Raw genomic sequence first — 21,656 nt, 5'->3', positions numbered from 1 at the left:
TATAGAGAAACGCCCGCTTATCCTGTCAAAATTTTTAAACACTTTTTTATCATTTCCTCAAAAAAAAATAAAAAAAAGAGCTGGAATCAAGCCTAAAAGGTGCTCACAACAATTTCCTACCATCATAAAATGGTTTCATTTTTATTTTTTCAAATTGTTATAAAAGGTTTTTCTTTGTGTTTGCCTTTTTTCCAGCATGAGTTTCACTTATGTCCTTGGCCGGGCAAAAAAGAGGCTGTAAATCATTTGCTGGGCATATTTTTAATAGAGTTCTTACTTGTGTTTATTTTGTTGTTGTTGTCGAGTTTTCTGTTTTTAACCTTTCGGGTCAGAGTTAAATGTCCGCAAGTTGGCGATTTTGAAAAGGGTTGCAAAAAAGTAAAATGTTGCTTTTTATGTTTAATCTTTTAATTAATATCATAATTTCCATTTCGTTCCAGGTGAGTGCGTTGCCCGATGCCCAAATTTAAAGGTAAATTCTGTGTAATCACACAATTAAACCCACACAAATTCGAATGCTCATGTGCACATTGTGTGGCCACATTGGGCTCCATTTGAGGCATGACTCCAAAGAACTGTTCATGCAACACATGACAACCGTCGCCCGCCGAACAAAGGCGATTCTTTGGCGACAAAACCGCAGCTGACATTGAGCCTTGGACCCCAAAAGCCAAAGAAAAGAAAACTTAAAATGCGGAGAACCCCACAAATTTCAGTTCCGCAACAACAACAACAGAAAACCATCCACATCATCATCATCATCAGCCTCATCATCATCAGACACCCAACATTTCCTTCCGCTGGGCTTTTGGGGGGTTGTGGGGAATTCGGTGCAGCCCCGTCACATTTGACGCCACAAAACCACAGAAAAAAAGAATAACAAGAAAGTGAGTTTAAAAGAAGTTGTGCGAACAGTAGATACTCTCTAATTATTTATGGGGACAACAATTTTCGGAGTACATCAATTTGGTATGCTCAGAAATATGCAGGGTATATATATTTGTTCAACTTTCATTCAGCTAAGCTCATAGTTAAAGAATAGTTAGATATATCAGAAATGATACTTGTTGGACTTGAAGTACACACCTTCAAAATATGGCTGTGGCTACAGGGTATATAATTAGGAATGATTCTAAATATGTAGGGTATATCCATTCGCTCTCTTATTACATCTTTCATTCAGATAAGTTAATTAACAATAATATAAATAGGTATATCAACTGTGATATTTGCTAGAGTGTGAGTACATCCCTTCAAAACATGTTCGCGTTTATAGGGTATGCACTGTGGAATGCTCTTAAATGTTCAGGGCATAACTGTACGTTCCCCGATTAAACATTTTTATTATGACAGTATAGAAAGTTATATCAGCTCTGATACTTGTTGGAGCTGAGGTACAATTAGGAATTTTCTCAAATATGCAGGGTATATCCATTCGATCTTTTAATACATATTTTCTTCAGATAAATTGTATAGATAGTTATATCAGCTCTGAGTACACCCTTTCAAAATTTAAATAGTTCTTGAAGATGCAGGGTATATCCATTCGATCTCTTAATATGCCTTTCCTTCACATTAACCGATTACCAATAGTTGACATACCTTTCTATATCAACTCTGACATTTGCTAGAGTGCGAGTACACCCCTTCAAAACATGCTTGTGGTTACAGGGAATGCAAGAAAGGGGTGGCATTCTGTGACTACCGTTAGCTTATGCTTTTAGTTGTACAGACAGGGGGCGGGGGCTAAAGCTCATCCGTGTTGTAAAGCCCCATGATTGATGGCTCTTCCATGCTATTTGCTATTTCATAGTCAACTTCGGGAAGGCGTCCTCGCACCTGTTGTGGGCGTCGGAGCGTAAAACATTTGCCGAAAACGAGCTTAGACTGGGCATTACTCTTATCTTTGGCAAAGGGAAATATCATTTTATTTTGTATATTAAATAGACTTTTTGAAGTGTAATACCTAGAAGAAATATTCGCATAAACAAAAGACTCTTTAATATTATTTTACAGATAACTTAACACATATTATTCAGAAGGTATGCAGAAGGTATACCAATGCGGCCATTAAATGTGTAACATATTATTTTCTTACTTTTTTTCACTTAGTTTTAGTTTTAAGCATAAAAAAGGTACTCTTTAGCTTTAAGATAGAAAATTCAGTTCGGCTGCACCTTGGCAATAGGAAAGTGTTCGACAAGCAACAATTTTCACGAAGTCGACAACAAATTCAAAACATTCTGAAAGTTTTCACTTTCTTGCCACATTTCCTCAAGATTCGGGCAACATGAAAAACAGCTAAACAGTTGCCCAAACAACGCCGCAGTTCTCACTTCCGAGACTTGTACGTCAATGTCAACTTTGACAGAAGCCAAGAGAGAGAGAGAGGGATGAGAGAGAGAGAGAGATGGGGGGCGAGAGAGATGACAGCCGGCAAAGCACGGATTTACTTTTATTTTATTACTGTCATTGCTGGCGAACTGCTTCCGTTTCAACCTCTTGCTGGGTGGAGGGGTGGGAGGGGTTGGCCAGGTTCGAAATCAAGTTTTTTTTGGGCGCGGGCAGAGACTTGGTCTTCTCCTTGGGCTGGGCTGGGGTTGGTTGGGTGAAGATTTCACCCATTCCGCAAGGCTGCTGTCGTTATCCTTTTGCTCGACTGGCGCCTTTATCATCCATCTGTGTGCTGCTCTTCCAATGTTCGTTATCTGCTGTTTAGCCAGGCGCATGTGTGTGTGTGTGTGCGGGGTGTGTGTGCGTGTGTGTACATGTGGAGAAAGTATCTTTTGGCAGCAGCTTTTTAGGCAAGTCGTAAATTAAAAATGGCTTAATATGTAAATCCCTGCCTGCACTTTCTTCGCCGGCGCGCCGGCAGATTAGTTTTGTGGATATTTCGGCTTATGTATGTCCCTGTCACTATGTCGGCGTCTATCTAATGCATCTATCGCCCTCTGCCGTGCCACTGCCCAACCCCCCTCTCCTCTGACTTTCTTCCCCTGGACATGCAGCACAATTTATGCGCATTGACTTTGTTTCGAGTTCGGGCAAAGGACACAGGACACAGTTTCCTGGGTATGTTTTCTTTAGCTGCCTGTCCAGTGATATGCTTTTGTTGTCGTTAGTCAGGGCCAGGACATGACAACTCCTTGTCCTTGTGCTGGCTCTCTGTTCATGTTTGCTCCGACTTCAACTATCCCTTCTTATGCGGAGTCTTGTTTGCTTTTCTCTTGCTCTTCTGGCCGGATTGGTGGGCACACATGGGGCCAGGGTGACTCTTCCATGTGATGATAAGTTGCTCTGCTGATTAGTGATTCCATATTGTAATCGCTCCCCCAGCGAGTGCTCCACTTTCGACTATGCGCACATTTTTCATTACCGATTTGGTTCAAGGCTTTGCCACTATCCATGTGCTCATCCACTCACACAAATTAACATTTTGGCCACTTTGGGCGACCAGATACCCAAATGGACTGTCATTAAATTATTCCCTTTGCAATTTGCAGTGTCATTTAATTTTCCCCCATTTTTACAACATTTGCCCTCTCCCACACATTCCTTGAATGTGCGTGTTATAATGCATTTTAGTAATTATTTTAGCTGCACTCACTTTCCACCTCACTTTTGTTGTTATGTGTTGCATTTGTTGCATTTGTTGCAGTCATTACCATTTCGCTGACCCGTGCAATTAGCCGGGAAATTGTAAAATCCGACGCTCATTTAGACCTGTAATAATTTAATTTATTTTATGGCTGTCTGTGTGTGAATTAATGCAAATAATTTAGCAAATTAATATTAATTGCATGCATTTCGTTAACCGGATGAGATTTTTGTTGATGCATCAAGGCAAAAAATTGTGCATTAAACATTAATTGCTATTGACAAAATAAATTATTCAAATAGTATACAAATTTATTGTGCGGCAGTTTAGTCCGCCAGCTGTGCGAGTATTTTTAATTAAGAATTTACAAAACAAATTATTTAATTAATTTTCGCATTCAAAGGCACAAAAGTGAGCATAAATATTTTATTGATTATGCGTAGTTTTGATTTAATGAAATCAGGGCCAAAAACCAGTTTTAAGGCGAACCGGTTTAAGCCTGAAGCTCCATTTTGTTAACCATACAAGCCTAGTTAAAAGTAACTTACCCCCACCCACCAATTTAAGCCACAATTTAAATGCAATTGTCATTTTGAGAATATACGACTATTCTATAGCATAATAAGATCTACTGTTGAAAATTTTATCAAAATCGATTAAGAAACAGAAAAGTTATTTAACAAAACGTGTTTTGGCTAGCCTCGTGTCAGCGGCAGCTAGCACAAATTGCAAGAATTCATTTGGTGTTGGTAGAAAAGGGTTCAGGGTATCCCATAGTCGGGAGCTCTCGACTAGAGCCTCTTGTTATAAATATTATTGCAGTTTATTAAATCTGAATATGAGAAATTAACCAATTTTTGTTGTATTTAAATTTGGTGTAAGTTTAATAGTTCTTTTAAAAATACTGTTAATATATTGAGCTAAGTTTCAAACCCGAACGTGTGCCAAAAGTTTAAGTTCGCAATCTTAATTGAAAGTGTATGTTCTTTATTTAATAAGTACACGATTGAATATTACTATTATGTATATTTTGACTTTACACAGCACTGTACAACACTAGACTTCAAAATTTGGCACTCAGACTGTTTGAGCAATCCAGAAGACACTTAATTTATAGACTGCATCAACTGTTACGGCTCGTCCTGAAAATACGAGTCAATGATTATGGGTTTGTTGAATTATAAAAATTTTTGATTGTCATATTTTGATAGCGTTTAGTGGGCAAAGGCTTCTGTATGCGAAAGGTGCACAGGAGGTTCTCATCGACGCACATCATGGCGCCGGCATTGTCGAACTCCCCGCAGTAGTTGGGCGCCGAGAAGAGTGTGAGCAGCTGTCGCTTGGCAAAGAACTCGTAGCCATCCTCGACCACCTGATGGGCGCGACAGATCAGGCTAAAGCCGTGCCGGTCAAGAAACGAGCTGACTATGTCCGCCCCAAAGGTGTAGCTCACGCCGCGTTCGTTCAGGCCCCAACCCAAGGTTTTTTCATCAGGATCTGACCACAGCAGATCACAGAGCAAGCCCTGCTCGGGTATCTCGCAGGGTCGGTTTATCATGCGTATCTGGTCCATAGTAAACAAACTGGGACTCAGCCCGCCGTGGCAGCAAAATATGTTTCTCTCAATCACCGCCGCCACCGGCATGCAGTTGTAGCAGTCGACGAAGGAGCGCCAGAGCTTGGCCGTGTAGCGCCGCTTGCACTCATCGTAGAAGCCGTAGATGCGGTTCACGCTGGAGCTTTCGTGGTTGCCGCGCAGCAGGAAGATCTTGTCCGGGTAGCGCACCTTGTAGGCCAGCAGCAGGGTGAGCGTCTCCACGGACTGCTTGCCGCGATCGACATAGTCGCCCAGAAACAAATAGTTGGCTTCGGGCGGGTAGCCCGACATCTTGAAGTACTTCAGCAAATTGCTGAACTGGCCGTGTATGTCGCCCAGTATATTGATGGGTGCCCGCAGCTCGAGCAGCGTCGGCTCCTTGAGCAGCTCCTCCCGTGCCCTGCTGCAGATCTCGCTGATCTCGTGCTCCTCGAGCGCCACGTTGCCGCCCACCATGCCCTGCTCGGTTAGGCGCGCTATGATGTCGTCCAGATTGGGCGTCGGCTCGTCGCTGGCTTCGCTGCTCGGAGCTGGGGTTGGCGTCGCTGAGATCCGACTCCTTCTCACCATATAGTTCATGCAGTAGCCAACGGCGGCATCCTTGGACAGGAAATTGAAGGATGTGTGTTTCTGGTACGATGACATTTTGTTTTTTCCTGTTTTTTTTTTCTTTTGGTTTTTTTGTTAGCTAAATCCACGTCCAAGGATTGCAGCAATTTGGAATTTCGATGAGCCCGTTCGGTTATGTTTTGAATAACAGTTCTATTTGAGTTCTAGCAACAGAAACAAAATACCCAAACTACTGTGGAATTTCATAGAGAGAGAATTCGATTGCCATGTTAGTTGTGTTCCTGGCTGCACACAGATTGGCTAGCGATGGCATCCTTTCAGGAGCTCAGAAGTTCCTCAGTCATCTCTCATAGATAGACAATTACGTCCAGAATCTCGACTCGAATAAGGTTTCCGATTGAATATTGCTTTTGTGCATATTTAAGTAGCTTCTCCTCCTTCCGAGGGTGGCTTTGTTATCTGATTGACAGCTTCTAAATCAGTACTCACCACCCCCACCTCCCTATTCCATCACATTCTTGGCACTATGACAAATCTCTGATTCAATAGGCACAGGCAGCAAGTACGCTTATAACTGTCTTTCAATCAACTAAATTTCTGCCCCACCTCCCTTCCCCAACAACACACTTTCTGTTTGAGGCCTCGCATCCGTTGCTTTTATTTTTCAAATCAACATAATGGACACTTTGCCCGGCAGCACATACCCAGCCCAGCCCAGCCCAGCCCAGCCCAGCCCGGCAAGCCACGCCCACTCATCGGCCAGGCCACACATAAAAATACAAAGGCAACTTCACTTTTGGCTTTGACAGCTGACACAGAATGCAAAAAGGCGACGCATTTTGAGTGGGTGGCCCAAGGAGGGTTGTCTCATAATATGCAAGCCCCACCCCACCCCACTCCAACCACCCTGCTCTTTAGTTGGCATTCCATTTCATTCCAGCGCGACAAATCCCAGCCTGGCTCTAACCTACCGCAGTTGCAGATTTCCCTGCTTTGGCCTGTCACTCATTAAACATTTTACCAACTGCAACTTAGTCCCGTTGTTTTCATTGTTGTCCTTGTCACGCCAAGTGTCACAACAGTCGCCTGCATTTGGTTGATTTTACGAGCGTGTGACAAGCAGCTAAAACGATTCGGATTCTGCGAATGCAGGCCCTGAAATAAAACAAATGCACAAATCTGTGCGTGTGTGTGTGTGTGTGTGTAAGTCTTCTCTCTTCTGATTAGTTTGACGCAAAACGCCTTAGCCCATAGACGTGCCCGCAGGGGGTGCGCCAAATTCTACAAAATCCATGTTGACTGCAAATTATTCTTTCTTTCATTCTTGGCGCTTAGCTACTGTGGTCTTCATTCTTTCAAATATATATATGTATATTTGATAAAATTTGAGTTTATATAGTTTCGTTAAATTCATTTTTAATAATCTCCGAGTAAATATTTATTGATTACCCCTTTGGCTATCATCCACGCCTCTGTCCTTACGTCAAGTTGACAACATGTTGCCCTCATATTTAGCGCGGTTGCTGCTCTGATTGAGTATTTGTCAAAGAAATACATTTGGTTACCCCTCGCCGCCCGCAACTTTATTTTTTCTCGTTGTACTTTGCGTTGTAAGTTCGTCACTTTGCGTTTTGTTTTGTAAGCAAATATTAAAATATTTCACACGAAAACTGTACGCGAGTGTGTGTGTGTGTGTGCGTTTCTGTATGGCTGCAGATTTGCGCTATTTTTACATCGCTCCGCTTCGGCAGAGCAAACACAGCTGGGCCCTGCGCCTGTCTCAGTTGGGTGCGGGGCAAGTTGGGCCACCGACTGCGCCGCTTTGCTTATCTAATGGGCTGCAGTTGCAGCGACTGCGGCTGCTGCTTATCGCTATTTTCATTGTTGTTGCTTTTTGTACCGCTGCGCCCGCACATGTGCTGATCGCTCAGCCTCCGCCGCTGTCTCAGTCGCAGAGTCACTCTTTGGGCTGCTGTCTCTGCTGCGACTCTTCCTCTTGTTCGTTTTGTTTGCTGTTGTAGTTGTTAATTGCTCGCCGCTACTTTCTTGCGCCCTTCACAGTGCGCCGTTAATCACAGCAGAGTGATGGTAAAAAGGAAAGGGGAAGAGGGAGAGAGAAAGAGGGCGAGGGAGAGAGAAGCGCACACATCAATGTAAAGTTGTTGGTTTTCGTTAATGGGTTTTTATTTGTTTATATGAGCGTCTAGAAAATATGATGCGCCTGTATATGAGGGATGCCCCTCTGCACGCACACACCCCCGCACTCATATTGACCGTTTGCGCTTTCAGTTTTGCGCTGCTCATGGGAATTTTTACAACTGTTTCCAGTGACAAGTAGTCTTTGAATTTTTAGGCAGAGGGGAGGACAGCGAGGCGGGGCATTCAAAGTTGTCGTTTTCCAACTTTAGTTTTTCCCCATGTGATTATAGTTGAGCTTGTGTGTGTGTTTAAGTGGGCGTGCTCCTTGCCTTGACTTGACCAAGAAAGCACTTAAGTTTCTGTCCGATATATTATTAATTACAATTTTAAATGTGTAGCACGATATGTGGTAAAAAACTAATGTACTCACTGTAAAAAAAATGAATGAAGTACCATTTGATTTTCAGGAATAGGCAATTTGCACTTTCTAAATAGATGTTTTAATAGCAAATATTCTTAGCTCTCTCATTTTCTGAATGCTATGCAGATATTCTTACATATTTTGACTAGTCTTAAACTCACTCATATTTCTCTCATATAAATCAATCAATGTCGTGCCAATCACATGTGTATCTTGCAATCAGAAATCAATTAAATATTTATTGACGACTATCTGGGACGTCAAGGAAACAAACATATTGAATTTCTCTTACTTGACTCAACAACAAAAATTAAATACCCCTGCAGGAATATTCATTAGTTGCTCAAACGGAATACAAAAAAGAAAAGTTTACTCAAACGAATTTAGATATATTCAATTTAGATAGTTATTAGATATATGTTTGTGATACTACTGAATCAGTATCTTTACTGTAAATGTCAATAAAGCTTTAAATTTCCACTATTTGCACAGCAGAAGACAGACTGATTATATTCAGTCAAAATTATTGACTCTGAAGAATTTATTTGTTTAATTTCCTGCATAATTAACGTCGCGATTGCGAAAATCGGTTTTGACAACATGGTTAAAGCGAATCGAACCCAGGAACATAGTATGTTGCTTACATTCGTTGGCAGACTAATTAACACTTTTATGATGTGACACAACACTGCATTTTGGGGTAGGAACCTGAGTGGAAGCCCACATGACAGACCGCGGGTGGTGACCCTGACCCAACAGTTGTTGTTGTTGTTGTTGCTTCTATTGTTGTAATTATGTGTAGTGAATGCGACAAGCGACAACTGTTGACATTTACAATTGTTTTCATTTATGAAACAAAAACGTCGCTAATTAAGCAATCATATTTGTTAAGCTGTGGGTTCAATTGGTATAAAGTTGCGGTGTTGAAATATGTTTGCAATAATTATTACGGCAACAAAAACAACTTTATTAAGCAATGAAAGACTATGTAGAACAGAATTTATAGGTTTAATCATAAATACAACTTTGAAATATTATTATTAGCATGTGAACAAATGTGATTCGCTTAAAATAATATTTATAACATTTATTATGATGAAAAAAAAAGAATTTTACCGACTGACCCCGACGTGATTTGAACACGCAACCTTCTGATCTGGAGTCAGACGCGCTACCGTTGCGCCACGGAGTCACATGTACTGATCCGCTGCTAACAGCCTATTTGAGCTGATTGCTGGCTAAACTTGTTCTCTATTTTGCAAGCGCTTATTTATGAGACACAAATGGAATGCAACAACAATATAAATTTAGATTAACCGTAATAGAGCACACGTATGACTGTGTGTGCACATATACATGTGCATGTGCACAAACAAGCAGCATTTCGAAAATTATATCTTATCATTAAGCACAGTGGAATAGAAACGATAATGTTCGCGGTACATTTAAACTTTATTCTTATCAATTAGTTATTTGTGTGTTTCCGTATTTATTTTAGGGTTTTCCGAATTCATTTTAACTCCTGCTAGGAACAGGGCAAACATTTAAAATGCATTACAAATTGGAAATAACTTTTATAGCCTATCGCGCAGACTCATTAAGCTGCAAGAAATCGTATTCGTTCCCTTCCGACTAAAGGCACCTGATTGGAGGGCAGACGTGTGCCGCCAAAGCTTTTAGCTGTCGCCGGTGCCGACAGAATTCACACAACGAGCCCAAAATAAATATAAATCAACGCGGGAACAACAACGACTAACTGAGAAAATGAATGAAAATCAATGAAAATGCTGCACATTTGGAGGGATTCCGTTGTTCTGTTTATTTATTCATTGATTTTTATACACTAGCCAGAGCTCGGGTATCGGATTAGTTCTTGTAAATGGAAATGCATTTCGATAAAGGCACCCAGACCAGACAGTCCCTATAAATTTTCCCGATTTCTTCACAGCGATCGTGTATTGTGACTAATTGTGAGACTCCGACTCCTCCACAGTTTTTGGGTGGCATTCCCTTCGTAGAACTCCAGCTGGTTTCATTGTTTAGAAATTAATTTTCCAGCACTGAATTTACATTGTAGAAAATGTGGCTTGTGGCTGTCCACGGGATGCCTTTTTTATGGCTATTTTTTATGTTTTAATATTTATGGTTTCTAATGTTCATATTTAGTGCGGCTGCCTACATGGGTTTACAATTTCCGTGCCGTTTCTCTATTTATGGATCTCATAACATGTTTCGGTTATGTTTCGGGCAACGGAAATTGATCGTAAAATTTTCACTCTTTAAGTATCGGACTTGACAAGTTCACACGCCGGAGGAAGTCTTTTGTGGCAAGAGAGTGCACCAAGAAAATAAGGAAACGATCGTATAAATCAGTTACAAACCAATTCAGAAAACTTACAAGACTAGCAGCTTTAATCTAAAATTTATGGCTCACTTTTTCAGTTAGCCGAAAGAAATTGTAACAGACAAATATTCATAATTATTTAGATCAGTTTCACTAAAATAACATCTTTAATTTCAATTTAAGTAAGGTTTCGAAAATGAGAGAGCAAGCCATAAACCAAGCCAGTGTTATTACCGCATAACTCGAACTCAGCCAGCTTGAGCCAAGTGTCATTCCCAATTCATCAAACAGTGTTAACAGCATATGTGCGATGCATTTAAACTCTACAAACATGCCTTCAAACTTAACGACTCTCCAACACTGCACTTCAACAACTCGAGTGTGAACATGTAAAAGAAGTGAATGAAACCATAAAGAGATGGCGCACATACATACATGCGTACATACATGTGTACATATAAACTCTTTGCAAGTGTTGCACAGCTCGATCAGCTTAAATCAAACAAAATGAGAAACAACATTTGTAGAGCTGTCGCTGGAGTTGGACAAGTTGTCGTTACCAAGTCCAAGTCAAGTCAAGTTAACTTCGGCAGCTGAACATTGAGTGTATTAAGTGCTGTGTGCGTGTGTGTGTGTGTGCGAGTTAGGGGGAAATTGTTATATAGTATGTTTTGCCAACATTATAGCACTTTACACTTTTCACACGCTAAAATAATATTTTTGCTGTCCAGAGGGCGGTGGGTGTGCCACAGAATTTACTCTGCTTCATTGCGCCATGTGCTTGGTGAAGGGGCGGGGGGCGTGTTTGAGTGTTTGGCTTGGAGCGTACAGTGTGTAAACAGCAGCGCAAATGTCAAGTAGCCGTCAATTGGCAGGCGCCCAGGACAGGACAGGACAGCAGCTCGCAAACCACAATTGGGCAGACAAAAAGGCTACCCCAACCCCCGCACTGCAGCGCACCGCACCGCACCGCCCCACCGACACTTTCACTGCAGTCAGCGCTAAAAGTGTTTGCATTTTTATCAGCGCTCGTCGTTCATCGTTCGTTGCCCGCCAGCCACCCCGCTCCCCGCCCCTCGCTCTTTCCTTACTCTTCTATTGCTGCCCCTATTGTCGGCTTCGGCTTGCGCAAACACTTTCCGTTGACTTTTTGCTCTGGCGAACACTTTATCCCGGCCCCACCGCTTGCACCAGGCCATGGCAAAACCGCTTAGCATGTTTACCGTTATGTTCGGCACTTGAATTCGCCGTGTTGCATTAGTTCGCCATCCGTCGCCCCATTACTCACGCTTAAGTGGAGACAGGTGCGCCGAGCCGCCATTTTGTACGAAAGAATGTAAAAAGAAAACAAATACAATCTAGGGATAGGGATAGGGATACGAATAGGGATACGGATAGGGAGCTAGGAGAGCTGAAAGGAAGTCCGCACTCCTTTCATGTTTGCTCTGCTTAACCCATAAACGTGCTTAAAGGTTTTTTGGCTGTGCACGTGCGTATGTGTGTGTGCGTGTGTGTAGACATTCGTGCTGCCAAAGAGTCACTCAGCAAGGGAACGCAGTGTGGCAACTCTGGTCGGCAAGCCAGTGTTGTCAAGTGCTTTGAGGTTTTCTGATAACTACCAAAGTTTCCGCGTTTCTTGCGGTTTTGGGCAGCCCGGGTGCAATCAACTAATATGTAAAAGTTGAAAGACTGAAGTCTATCTCAATATATACTTATATATAGAAAACTATTTGTCCTGACTGACTGACTGATTGGTGATTGACGCACTGCCGAAACCAAAAGAGCTTTGAAACTGAAAGTTAGAGAAATTCCACCCGAAAGTGTTGAAAAGTAGCCCAAAACGTGCGTATAAAATATTTTTCTTAACCAACCGAATGGCATAAAAATACATTTTTAAAGTTCTTTGTTCAAATTTATTAGTTCAATCATTCATTTCACACTTTTCGCAAAATCCACGCCTTCAATGGTTGTATGTGCGAAAGGTTTTTACCATGAGCTTGCAATCTACGGAATACGTGCATGCCAACTTTTAAGCCCTATTTAAAGTAATTAAATTTGAGCCATTTCCACGGGTGGGAAATGGGTGGAAAATATATGTTAATAAGTTGCAGGTAAAAACTAACAAAATTGGACCGAACAAGGTCAATAAATAACAGCTAGAATATGATTAAGGCAAGTGGCCAACATTGAATGTTGAGCCACATACTCATTAGCTGCCTTTAAAGTCGTTAAGAAATCAAAGCAGGGCAAAAAACAGTTCCTTTTCCACTTTGAATACACCTTAGAGCTCGTTTGTTCTTACCTGTGTGTTGTATAAAAGCAGACCATTCAGCTAATTGCTTCATTATCCTTGGCTTACAGCAGTAAATCCCAAGCAATTAATTGAAAAACACGCTTCAATGAGCGTTAAAACAGCTAACTTACACTAGAAAACTAAGTCAAGTTTTATGCAAAAAAATTAATTAAAAGGAAGCAAAAAAACGGAAAAATGAGAAACACAAAGAACACTCCGGCTGTCAGTTAATACCCATGCTTATGCAGTCAAAGAACTGAAATGGGGGGCGTGTTGATGCCCATTTAAGTTAATACTGATTAATGCCGACAAATTAACTATGAAATTAATCAATGTCCGAGCCGTTTACATGTAGAACAGCGACAAAAAAAAATAAAGAAAAATGAAAACCAAAAGAAAACATTTGAGGCCTACATTGATAAGACAAGCGCAAAGTGGCGACATCTAGCGGCGTCGCGGGGCTTTTGTTGTTTGTCACTTGCGGCGATTTATCAATGCCAGTGAGTAAGCAAGAGAGAGAGAGCGAGAGAGAGATGGAGAGAAAGGGAGAGCATGAGGGCATTTCATCAGAGTGTCAAGAGATTATCAACTTGACAGACGCCAACAGCCTCATGAAAGCAAATATACCTAGCTGTATCTAGAGATATGTATGTATATATATATATATTTATATACATATATACAATAAGTATTCCGCACGAATATTTATGGATATAGACAAGTTCATAGAGTCTGTGTTCTGTGTCCGAAGTTTTGTGCGTGTCTGCAGTCCATCAAACGGCATGTGATAATTCAGGTTCATCAACATTACAATCAACATGAGCACAACAATACACACACACACACACACACACACACACGCATGAAAGTCAATGTTGTGTACAAACTATTTACTTATTTATATGCACAGGAAGGAGCGAGATGGAGCTCAAGTGAGATGTCGACCATTCGATGGCATGCAAAAGCCCACGGAAGGCTGTTGCTGTGGATGGTTGGATGGATGGATGGATGGATGGATGGATAGCTGTTGTTGATGATGATTGAACAAAGACACGCAACAATAGCGACAGTTGTATAAGTCGCCTTCGAGTGTCTTCATTTTTGGCATGTGAAATTGCATAATTTATTGTGTGACAAATCATGAGCAACTGGAAGAGCCCCTCACCCCACCGCACCCCACCCCCAGACGGATCGCATAACTAATTAAGTTGCATGCATGACAATCTTTACCTGGGTGACAGCAATACTTCAGTTTAATGCTGACTGCCTGTTGAAGTGTGCGATAATTTATTTATCACAACGACAGTTCTAGTTGACTTGTGTCTCAATGTGGCATGGGGCAGGGGGGAGAGGGGGAGGGAGGGAGGGGGTGCTCAAGTATTAATGTTAGTCAGTCAAAAAGTTGGGTTAGCTCTCGTCTCAGCTCTCGCTCGGCGGACAACTATCAAATCGAAATGATGAGTCAACACCCAAATTCTAGTCTTTGAGTAACCCAAATATTTCTGAATTATTTCATCACAATGACTGACATTTTGAGCACAAAACAAAGAAATACGAAAACAAGCATTCCATGCGTTTCATACTGTAGCGAATCGAAAGCTGATAAGCGCGTTACAAATGTGAATTTCCTGCCTTGGAATTGTCGCATTTCTATGCAGTAGATTTTATTAATTAAAAACTAGAATAATATTTTTAGTGCAGCTCGAATTTCAAGCTTGGCTTTGTTGATAATTAGATTGGGAATAATCATAATAAATACATTGAACGAACTTTTAAAAATACTTAAAATATTGCACACAAATCGGCTAAACCTTTTCCACATTGAGCACAATGCCGCCCTGTGACTGCAAGAAGAAGCTGGTCTTGTGTATTTGCAAGGGTATCTCGGTCTCCTTGGCTGGCGAGAACTTGAAGTTCTTTAGCAGCACAGCCAGACCCACCAGAGCTTGCATTTCGCCAAAACGCAGCCCAATGCAATTGCGCGGACCAGCGCCAAAGCCCAGCCAAGCGGCCGAGTGACGCGCCTCCATGGCCTCGGGCGTAAAGCGATCGGGATCGAATTTGTCCGGTTCCGGATATATGTCCGGATCGTGATGTATGGCATCGACTGGTATGACTACAGGTGTGCCGGCTTCTAGAACATAGGTTGAGCCCGGAATCGGGAAATCCTCAATGGTCTTTCGCAGTAGAATGGATGCAATGGAATATTTGCGAAGCGTTTCTGAAATAGTTCACCGACTTTTTGTGAAGTTTTGCAGGGTATTGCCGCTGTGCACCTGACTTACCATAAATGATTTGCTTGATGTACTTGAGCTCCCTCAAGGCCGCATAGTTGAGCTGCTCGTGCCTGGCGAGCACCTGCTGCACTTCCTCCCTGCCGCGCTGCTGCACCTCTGGGTGCAAGGCGAGCAGGTGGAGGGCAAATCCCATGGTGCTGGAGCTGGTCTCGAAGCCACCCAGGAAAAAGACAAAAGCCTGCGCCGCAATCTGATTGAAGGTCAACCCGCCACTCGGCTCGTTGCGCAGCTCCATGAGCAGGTTGAGGAAATCATTGCGCCGGACCCCATTCAGCTCGCGATAGTCCAGAGTCTCGCGGACGACGCGCATGTAGAAGGCGCTGACGTCGTCCTGCACCATCTTGATGTGCAGCCGCTTGGCCAGGCCGGGAAAGGCCTGAATGAGGGCAAAGGCCAGCCGGCCATGACGCCGCTCCGTGAAGGTCTTCTGGCCCAGGCGGCGAAACTCCACGTTCGGATCGTTGAGGCTGTTGCAGTCCAGGCCGAAGGCGCAGCTGCCGATTATGTCGATGGTGAAGCGTGCCAGCAGATCCTTTACCTCCACGGGCGACTCCTCGGCACCTTGGTGCTGCTCAACCTTTTGCCGCACCACCTGCACGAAGCGTTCGGCTATCTCAACCACTGTGGGCAGCATTTGGTGCATCTTGAGCGAGGTGAATGTGGGCGTCAGCTTGTTGCGCATCTCGCGCCACTCGCGACCATCCAAGTTGAAGAGATGCGCCGAAATGGGATCATCCTGCTCATTGTAGTAGTTGCCACGATGCGCAAAGTTATGGAACTCCTTCACCATCACCAGCTTGACCAGCTCCAGGTCCAGCAGCACGGCAGCGCCGCGCAGTGCAAAGTAGAAGCCGCCAAAGGGCGCCTGCCCCTTATACTTCTCATAGAATCTGCGGAACGGCTCCAGCACCGTCGTCGTCTTGCCCACACTGCGCAGGTTGCCATAGAACCAGACCGGTTTCTCATGCAACACCCCCCGGCGCGCCCAGTAGCTGTACGTGCGCTCCAGATAGGCATAGAGCAGCCCGCAGATAGCGAGCAGCAGCAGCCCGAGACTCAACCACCAAAGCGACATGACGAACTGTCCGCAACAGACTGATCGTTGACTCTCTCTTTCTCGGGCAACATATGCATTCCACAGAAAAGTATCTCGACCCGCTACACAGCGAGAGAAATTTAGCTAATTTCTAATTTTCCACTTGACTAGCGCAGCTGTTTGATAATAGATAAACGTATTATTTTCTCTCTGTGTAGCACATTCTAATTGATAATACCGCACGACTGCGTTGCAGCATTATTCGCTTGACGCTTTGTTTGTTATTCCGTATTCTCTAATAGCCTCTCTCTGTCTCTCTATTCTCTCGCTCTCTCTCAGATTAAAACATTAGCTTATCGTTATATCATAGCTGTTGTAAATTACCATGAATACGAGTGTATATACAAAGCAGAGGCTTAGGCATAAAAAAGGGGTACATGGGGAAAATTATATATGGTATCCAACTATAGGAATAAACTATTAGCTTTTATCGGGTTCACCTAGCTTTGGTTGGGCAAAGTCACTAACCTGAAATTTCAGAACTCAGCTTTCCACCCATATTCCGCCCATCGCCAATTTAAATCCATTCGCATTACCTTGAACCCCAAGTCTTATATTATATTTAATACTTGCCGTCCTTAGTTTTCCAAATAATTTTGAATCCGCTTGGCTGGCAAACAAAGAACTGTTTTCCGCCAATTTTTCACAGTTGTAAGTGAAATTCTCAGAATCGATGAAACACGTATTTATTAAGTTCTTATGCAGGGCTTTTGCGATGATCTTTCATTTTCCACCAAAGAGACTTCGATTCTACGAAAAGTGTTAATATAACTTTCATAAGTAGTTGAATACACGTTTTATCCCGATCCCGAAACTTCACCCACCAAATCTCTTTACCCCCTTTCCATCAAGCAGGTGTGGATATTCCGAAATGTTTTAAATTGATCAAAATAGTTTTATGCACTTACTTTTTAACAGTTGCGGGTGGAATTCTACATAATAAGTTTTAAATCCATAGATGCCACGCGTTTTCGTTTGTAGAGTACATCAAGCGTACATTGCCGAAGTGTATATACCCTTCTGGCCGGCTTCACTGGCTGCTTTGCGCAAACATGACTTGCACTTCCTAAGCTAAGTATGTGCACACAAGAGATACTAAAAGCGAACTGTTTTATAATTCTCGCGTATACGCTAAATTTAATAATTGCTTAACCCAAATGGGAAGCTGTGAGTTTTGATAACTACTGCGACTTGATTAGCACTTTGACGCATATTGTCTAGGTATTTATTGGCTGGGCTTATGAATCAAAAGCCGAACATCGCGATCATTCATATGGTGAGATGAGCCGCAGTCGAGCTGCTCATCTGGCAAGATGAAGACATTAGGTCTTGGAGTAGCCCGCAATCTCATCGATGCGTCAACAACTGCTTGAAAGCTCATCGCATAAATAAACAGCTAAGACACGAGCCGAGCCGAGCAGAGCTGGCGGATCTAAAGAGCTGCTCTATCAGAACTCGTAAATTTGGGTCCACAAAGTGTCTCACTTAGCATGTCACAACAACCTCCTGAGCCTGGGTTCGATTCTGGGGCTGGCGATAGTTGCGGTCGGCGATAACTACGTGGAGTTAGTTAATTGCGGCTATTCGAAAGTTAAGTTATGAGCCATTCGTGAACCGAACCCAAGTCGAATATCAATGCCGAAATAAACATGTTAACTTATGGACAGGTTTCAGCTGCGATCTCAGGTAATCTTAGCTGCTGCCTGCATAAAATAAGCGAATTATGTGCAATTGCTCCCTCGATCTGTGCTTTGAGATTTGATATTTCTCTCTCGCTCTCTCGCTGTCTTACTCATTTTCTTTCTTTTCTATATTATTTTCTAAATGTGCTGTGAAAATCGGCATGTCGCCGGCCTGCAGCTATGGGCCAGTCAGCTGGCCATCGTTTCCAGCTAATTGAACCAGTAAATCGAGAGAGAGAGAGAGAGAGGGAGTGGGAGTGGGAGAATTGGGACGTGTCTTCTCTCAACCTACTCTCGATGCGACTCGTGTGTAATTTGTACTTTTGTTTTGTATGCAGCCTAGGGGCACACTTTTCTGACATTACATTTTGTTTTGCTTTGTCTTTTGTTTGTTGCATGTTGCAAATGTGGCTGAAAGTTCAATTTTTGTGAATGTAGTACTTGGCATTGGGGGCGTGGCATTGCCTAGTGGCAAGCAGCCAACTGGACATGACATTGCATTTGTCGAAAGAGCAGACAGGCTGCACAGCAATTGCAGGTGAGCCAAGGGTGATAAGCCTATTACCTGGCCAGCCCAGGGTAGGGTATAGAACGAGCTGCACAAAAAAGGAAAGGTAAAGAATAGAAAGAATCAATTGGCCTAAAGTTACAAGATAAGCATGCATTTTGAAAATCAAATCAATTTACATCCCACGGGCATCCGACTTAGCCTCGGTTCGATTTAGGCCTAATAATGGGTGTTTTTGGGATAAAAAAGTATGCTGCCAAACGCTTGAGAGAGCAGAAACTAACCAAACTTGAACCGCATCATACTTTACTTCAAGCTGGTTTTGGTTTAATATACCCGTGACATTTGGAGGTCAACAGCGGCAGAATAACCTAGGTGCCCATTATCTGAAGCAGTCAGCCTTGAGCCCCATCGCAGCTTTCACCTGCGCCCCTGCTGCACGATTTTCTGGCAAATTAAGCAGCCGAAATTAGCTCACTGAGCCATAAAATAGCAAAATAGATACAGATTAGCTTCAGGTTCAGCCTGTAACCCCAACAGCTGGACTAACTGAAACATGTGCGAGTCGCAGAGGTAAACAAAATATGAATTTCTAAATTAGATTCCTATCATAATGCTCTCTGACAGCGGACAAATATGCAGCAGTCACAGCAGTAGCAGCTATTTCCTGCTCCAACTTCTCTTTCAGACTCCGTGCCCCCTTTTCCACACACCCACACACACACATGTCCTGTGGCAAGAACAAACATGGCAGACAATTAATAATACTTAAAAAGGCAACGTGGAAAACAACGGCAAGCCGGAAAAATACAACAACAAAAAGCCCGCCATGGGCCAAGTCACACACACACATATATGCTTAGCACATACGGTTGTGTGTGTGCCGTTGGTGTGGGGGTGGGGTTGGTGGGTGCCCTTTTACAGCCATATAATGGATAATAACATGCACATCAACACGGCACGCCTAAGCACAGGACTTGCCAGGCAGGACCCCGACTCCGCTGGGCAACGCTGAGGGGTTGTTTGGTAATGAATAATGTGCACTCACCTGAAAGCCACACTGAGTCTGTCTGTGTGTGTGTGTGTGTGTGTGTGTGTGTGGGGGTGTGCGGGTTGAAATATTGCTACATTTTCACTTTGTCGGTGCCTAGCGAAATACCTAAAAATTACAAATTACCCAAATTTTTATTTATTTCGCCTTCGTCCATTTATCCATACTCAAAGTGGGTTCACTTTTTCATTTTAATTGAAATTAGGTGCGACGCTTAAATGCATTTCTTATTTCAAAGGCAGCTGCTCCGTTGCAAGTTCGAGGGAGTGGTGCAGGGGGGGGCAGGGTTTCAAATACACAAACAACAGCTGTTGATATTAGGTGCACTTTTGGGTGCTCCGAACGGTATCTGATAAGGTCAAGGGTGCGTGGTCACCTTTTGTGGTGGGTGGCGGTTTTTATTTATGATCTATATATTTGATCAGTATGGGGCATAGTTGCGGCATTAAGATGTGACAATTTAGAGGGGAAATGAGTATAAATGTGTTATGTATATATAAGACTGTTTGTCTCTGACTGACTGACTGACTGACTGACTGACTGATTGATTGATGATCTGCCTAAGCTGCCAGAGCTAGGAATCTGAAAATGTTACTGGGAAATGAAACTCAAACTTCCTTTTAATGATATTTCTAAAAACTTATTTAAGGCATTTATCATACTTTTTGCAATGCATGGACATCTTTGGTACCGAAATATTTTTATTTAAAAGGCCAGAAAAATCTAAAAACAACATCTGAAATGTTAATTTGAGTGTTGGATGGAATGTTTTTCTGTTTCAAATTGAAAGCTTGCGCATCTGATCTTGATCTTGCGGATCTGATCTTTGCCAGATCATATTTTTTCAAATAATAAAAAAAAGTTCAAACAAAACTAAGTTTACCTTTGAAGCTTTGAAGATTATAAATAAGAAATAATTTAAAATATTTTTAATAAATATGTTTTTTGTTTTTCTTTACAGGTAAGACTTGGACTATTTTACTGATAATATATACACCTATTGTAAAAAAGTAAGTTGTAGTTTTATAATTGATACCCATGCGTTAATTTATATAAATCATAATTAGAAAACCTTTAATGGGCTACAAATTCCCAGGCTGGAAGCAATCAATGCAAATATATGTATATGTAAATGTTGCCCTGGTTATGGCATTTTCATATATGTATTTGACTTTCAAAAGCGCTTTGATGTGCTCCCGACTGGTGCCAGCCGGATCCGGAGCCAGAGCCAGCGCCAGATTCAATACTCGCTTACCCGTGGGAGTGGCAACATATGCAAACGGCATTTTGTGGCTGCATCATTAACAGAGAGTGCTGTGGGCAAGGGGAATACCCAGTTAAATAAACTGGCAGAGCGAAAGAGTTGGCGCCGGATCCGACTCTGGATGGGATGGGGCTAGATACGGCTGGCAAAACAATTACATTTCAATTTGCCTGATGTCAAAATCAGCCCCAAAAAACAGTCAATGAAATGGTCTGAGGCGAGACGAGTGTCAGCTGCCCCGCCTGCCCCTCGCCGAGCTGTGCAATGAATGCAAAATAATTGTTAATTGAAAATTGTTGCCGAAAAGAAAGAATAAACTATACTATGGAAAAGGGCGCTGGAATGCAGCGCAATATTTATGCATTTAACAATGCCAAATAACAGAAACAAATATTTATGCGAAAATATTTGTCGGCTGCATTTGAAAATTCGCCTTCATCTCCCCCGTGCCGGGGCTTAGCTTTGTTTTGTGACTGCGCCCGGGTTATTGTTGGCATTTATGAATTTCCATAATTTATGCGTGCTCAGGGAAACATGGGTAACGGGCAGAGATCACAGATGGGCGACGACGACGACGACGACGACGGCGACGGAGGCTTCCATTTGCCATTCAATTCATAAATTTTAATTGAAAATTGCGGCAGAGCAACGACTGCAACTCAAATACGCGCAATTAAATGCCAAAAACATGCGAAATATGAATTCGTCAGATGACATATGGTAATGGCAATCCAAGCCCCTAACACGGGGCGGGGCCCGACCTGCCCTAATTGAATTGATTCGATTCGATTCGATT

At 42.6% G+C, this 21,656-nt stretch overlaps 3 protein-coding genes and 1 non-coding gene across 4 annotated transcripts in view; 1 reads left to right on the top strand and 3 right to left on the bottom strand.

Moving 5' to 3' along the window:
- Fili (Fish-lips) overlaps nt 1-21,656 on the top strand; it is a 104,268-nt gene that overhangs the window by 10,154 nt on the left and 72,458 nt on the right. The gene's annotated exons all lie outside the window — the stretch shown is intronic.
- PpN58A (Protein phosphatase N at 58A) lies at nt 4,605-5,977 on the bottom strand. Its single transcript, XM_064695880.1, has one exon. It carries the CDS (start codon nt 5,838-5,840, stop codon nt 4,761-4,763), a length of 1,080 nt encoding a protein of 359 aa, XP_064551950.1. The 5' UTR covers nt 5,841-5,977; the 3' UTR covers nt 4,605-4,760.
- Nucleotides 9,446-9,517, bottom strand: TRNAW-CCA (transfer RNA tryptophan (anticodon CCA)). Its single transcript has one exon. It is a non-coding gene; the product is annotated as a tRNA-Trp (tRNA).
- Nucleotides 14,596-16,361, bottom strand: LOC135437785 (probable cytochrome P450 6a14). The gene is made up of 2 exons (XM_064695850.1): nt 15,248-16,361; nt 14,596-15,183 (listed from the first exon to the last, which is right to left on the bottom strand). Exons 1-2 carry the CDS (start codon nt 16,332-16,334, stop codon nt 14,768-14,770), a joined length of 1,503 nt encoding a protein of 500 aa, XP_064551920.1. The 5' UTR covers nt 16,335-16,361; the 3' UTR covers nt 14,596-14,767.

The sequence above is a fragment of the Drosophila montana genome, unplaced genomic scaffold (assembly GCF_035044405.1).
Source record: "Drosophila montana isolate Dmon_TW-CO22-7 unplaced genomic scaffold, ASM3504440v1 contig_3833_1, whole genome shotgun sequence".
NCBI classification, from domain to species: domain Eukaryota; kingdom Metazoa; phylum Arthropoda; class Insecta; order Diptera; family Drosophilidae; genus Drosophila; species Drosophila montana.
Note: the sequence above shows the minus strand (reverse complement) of the source record. Positions and strands in the feature narration are given on the sequence as shown.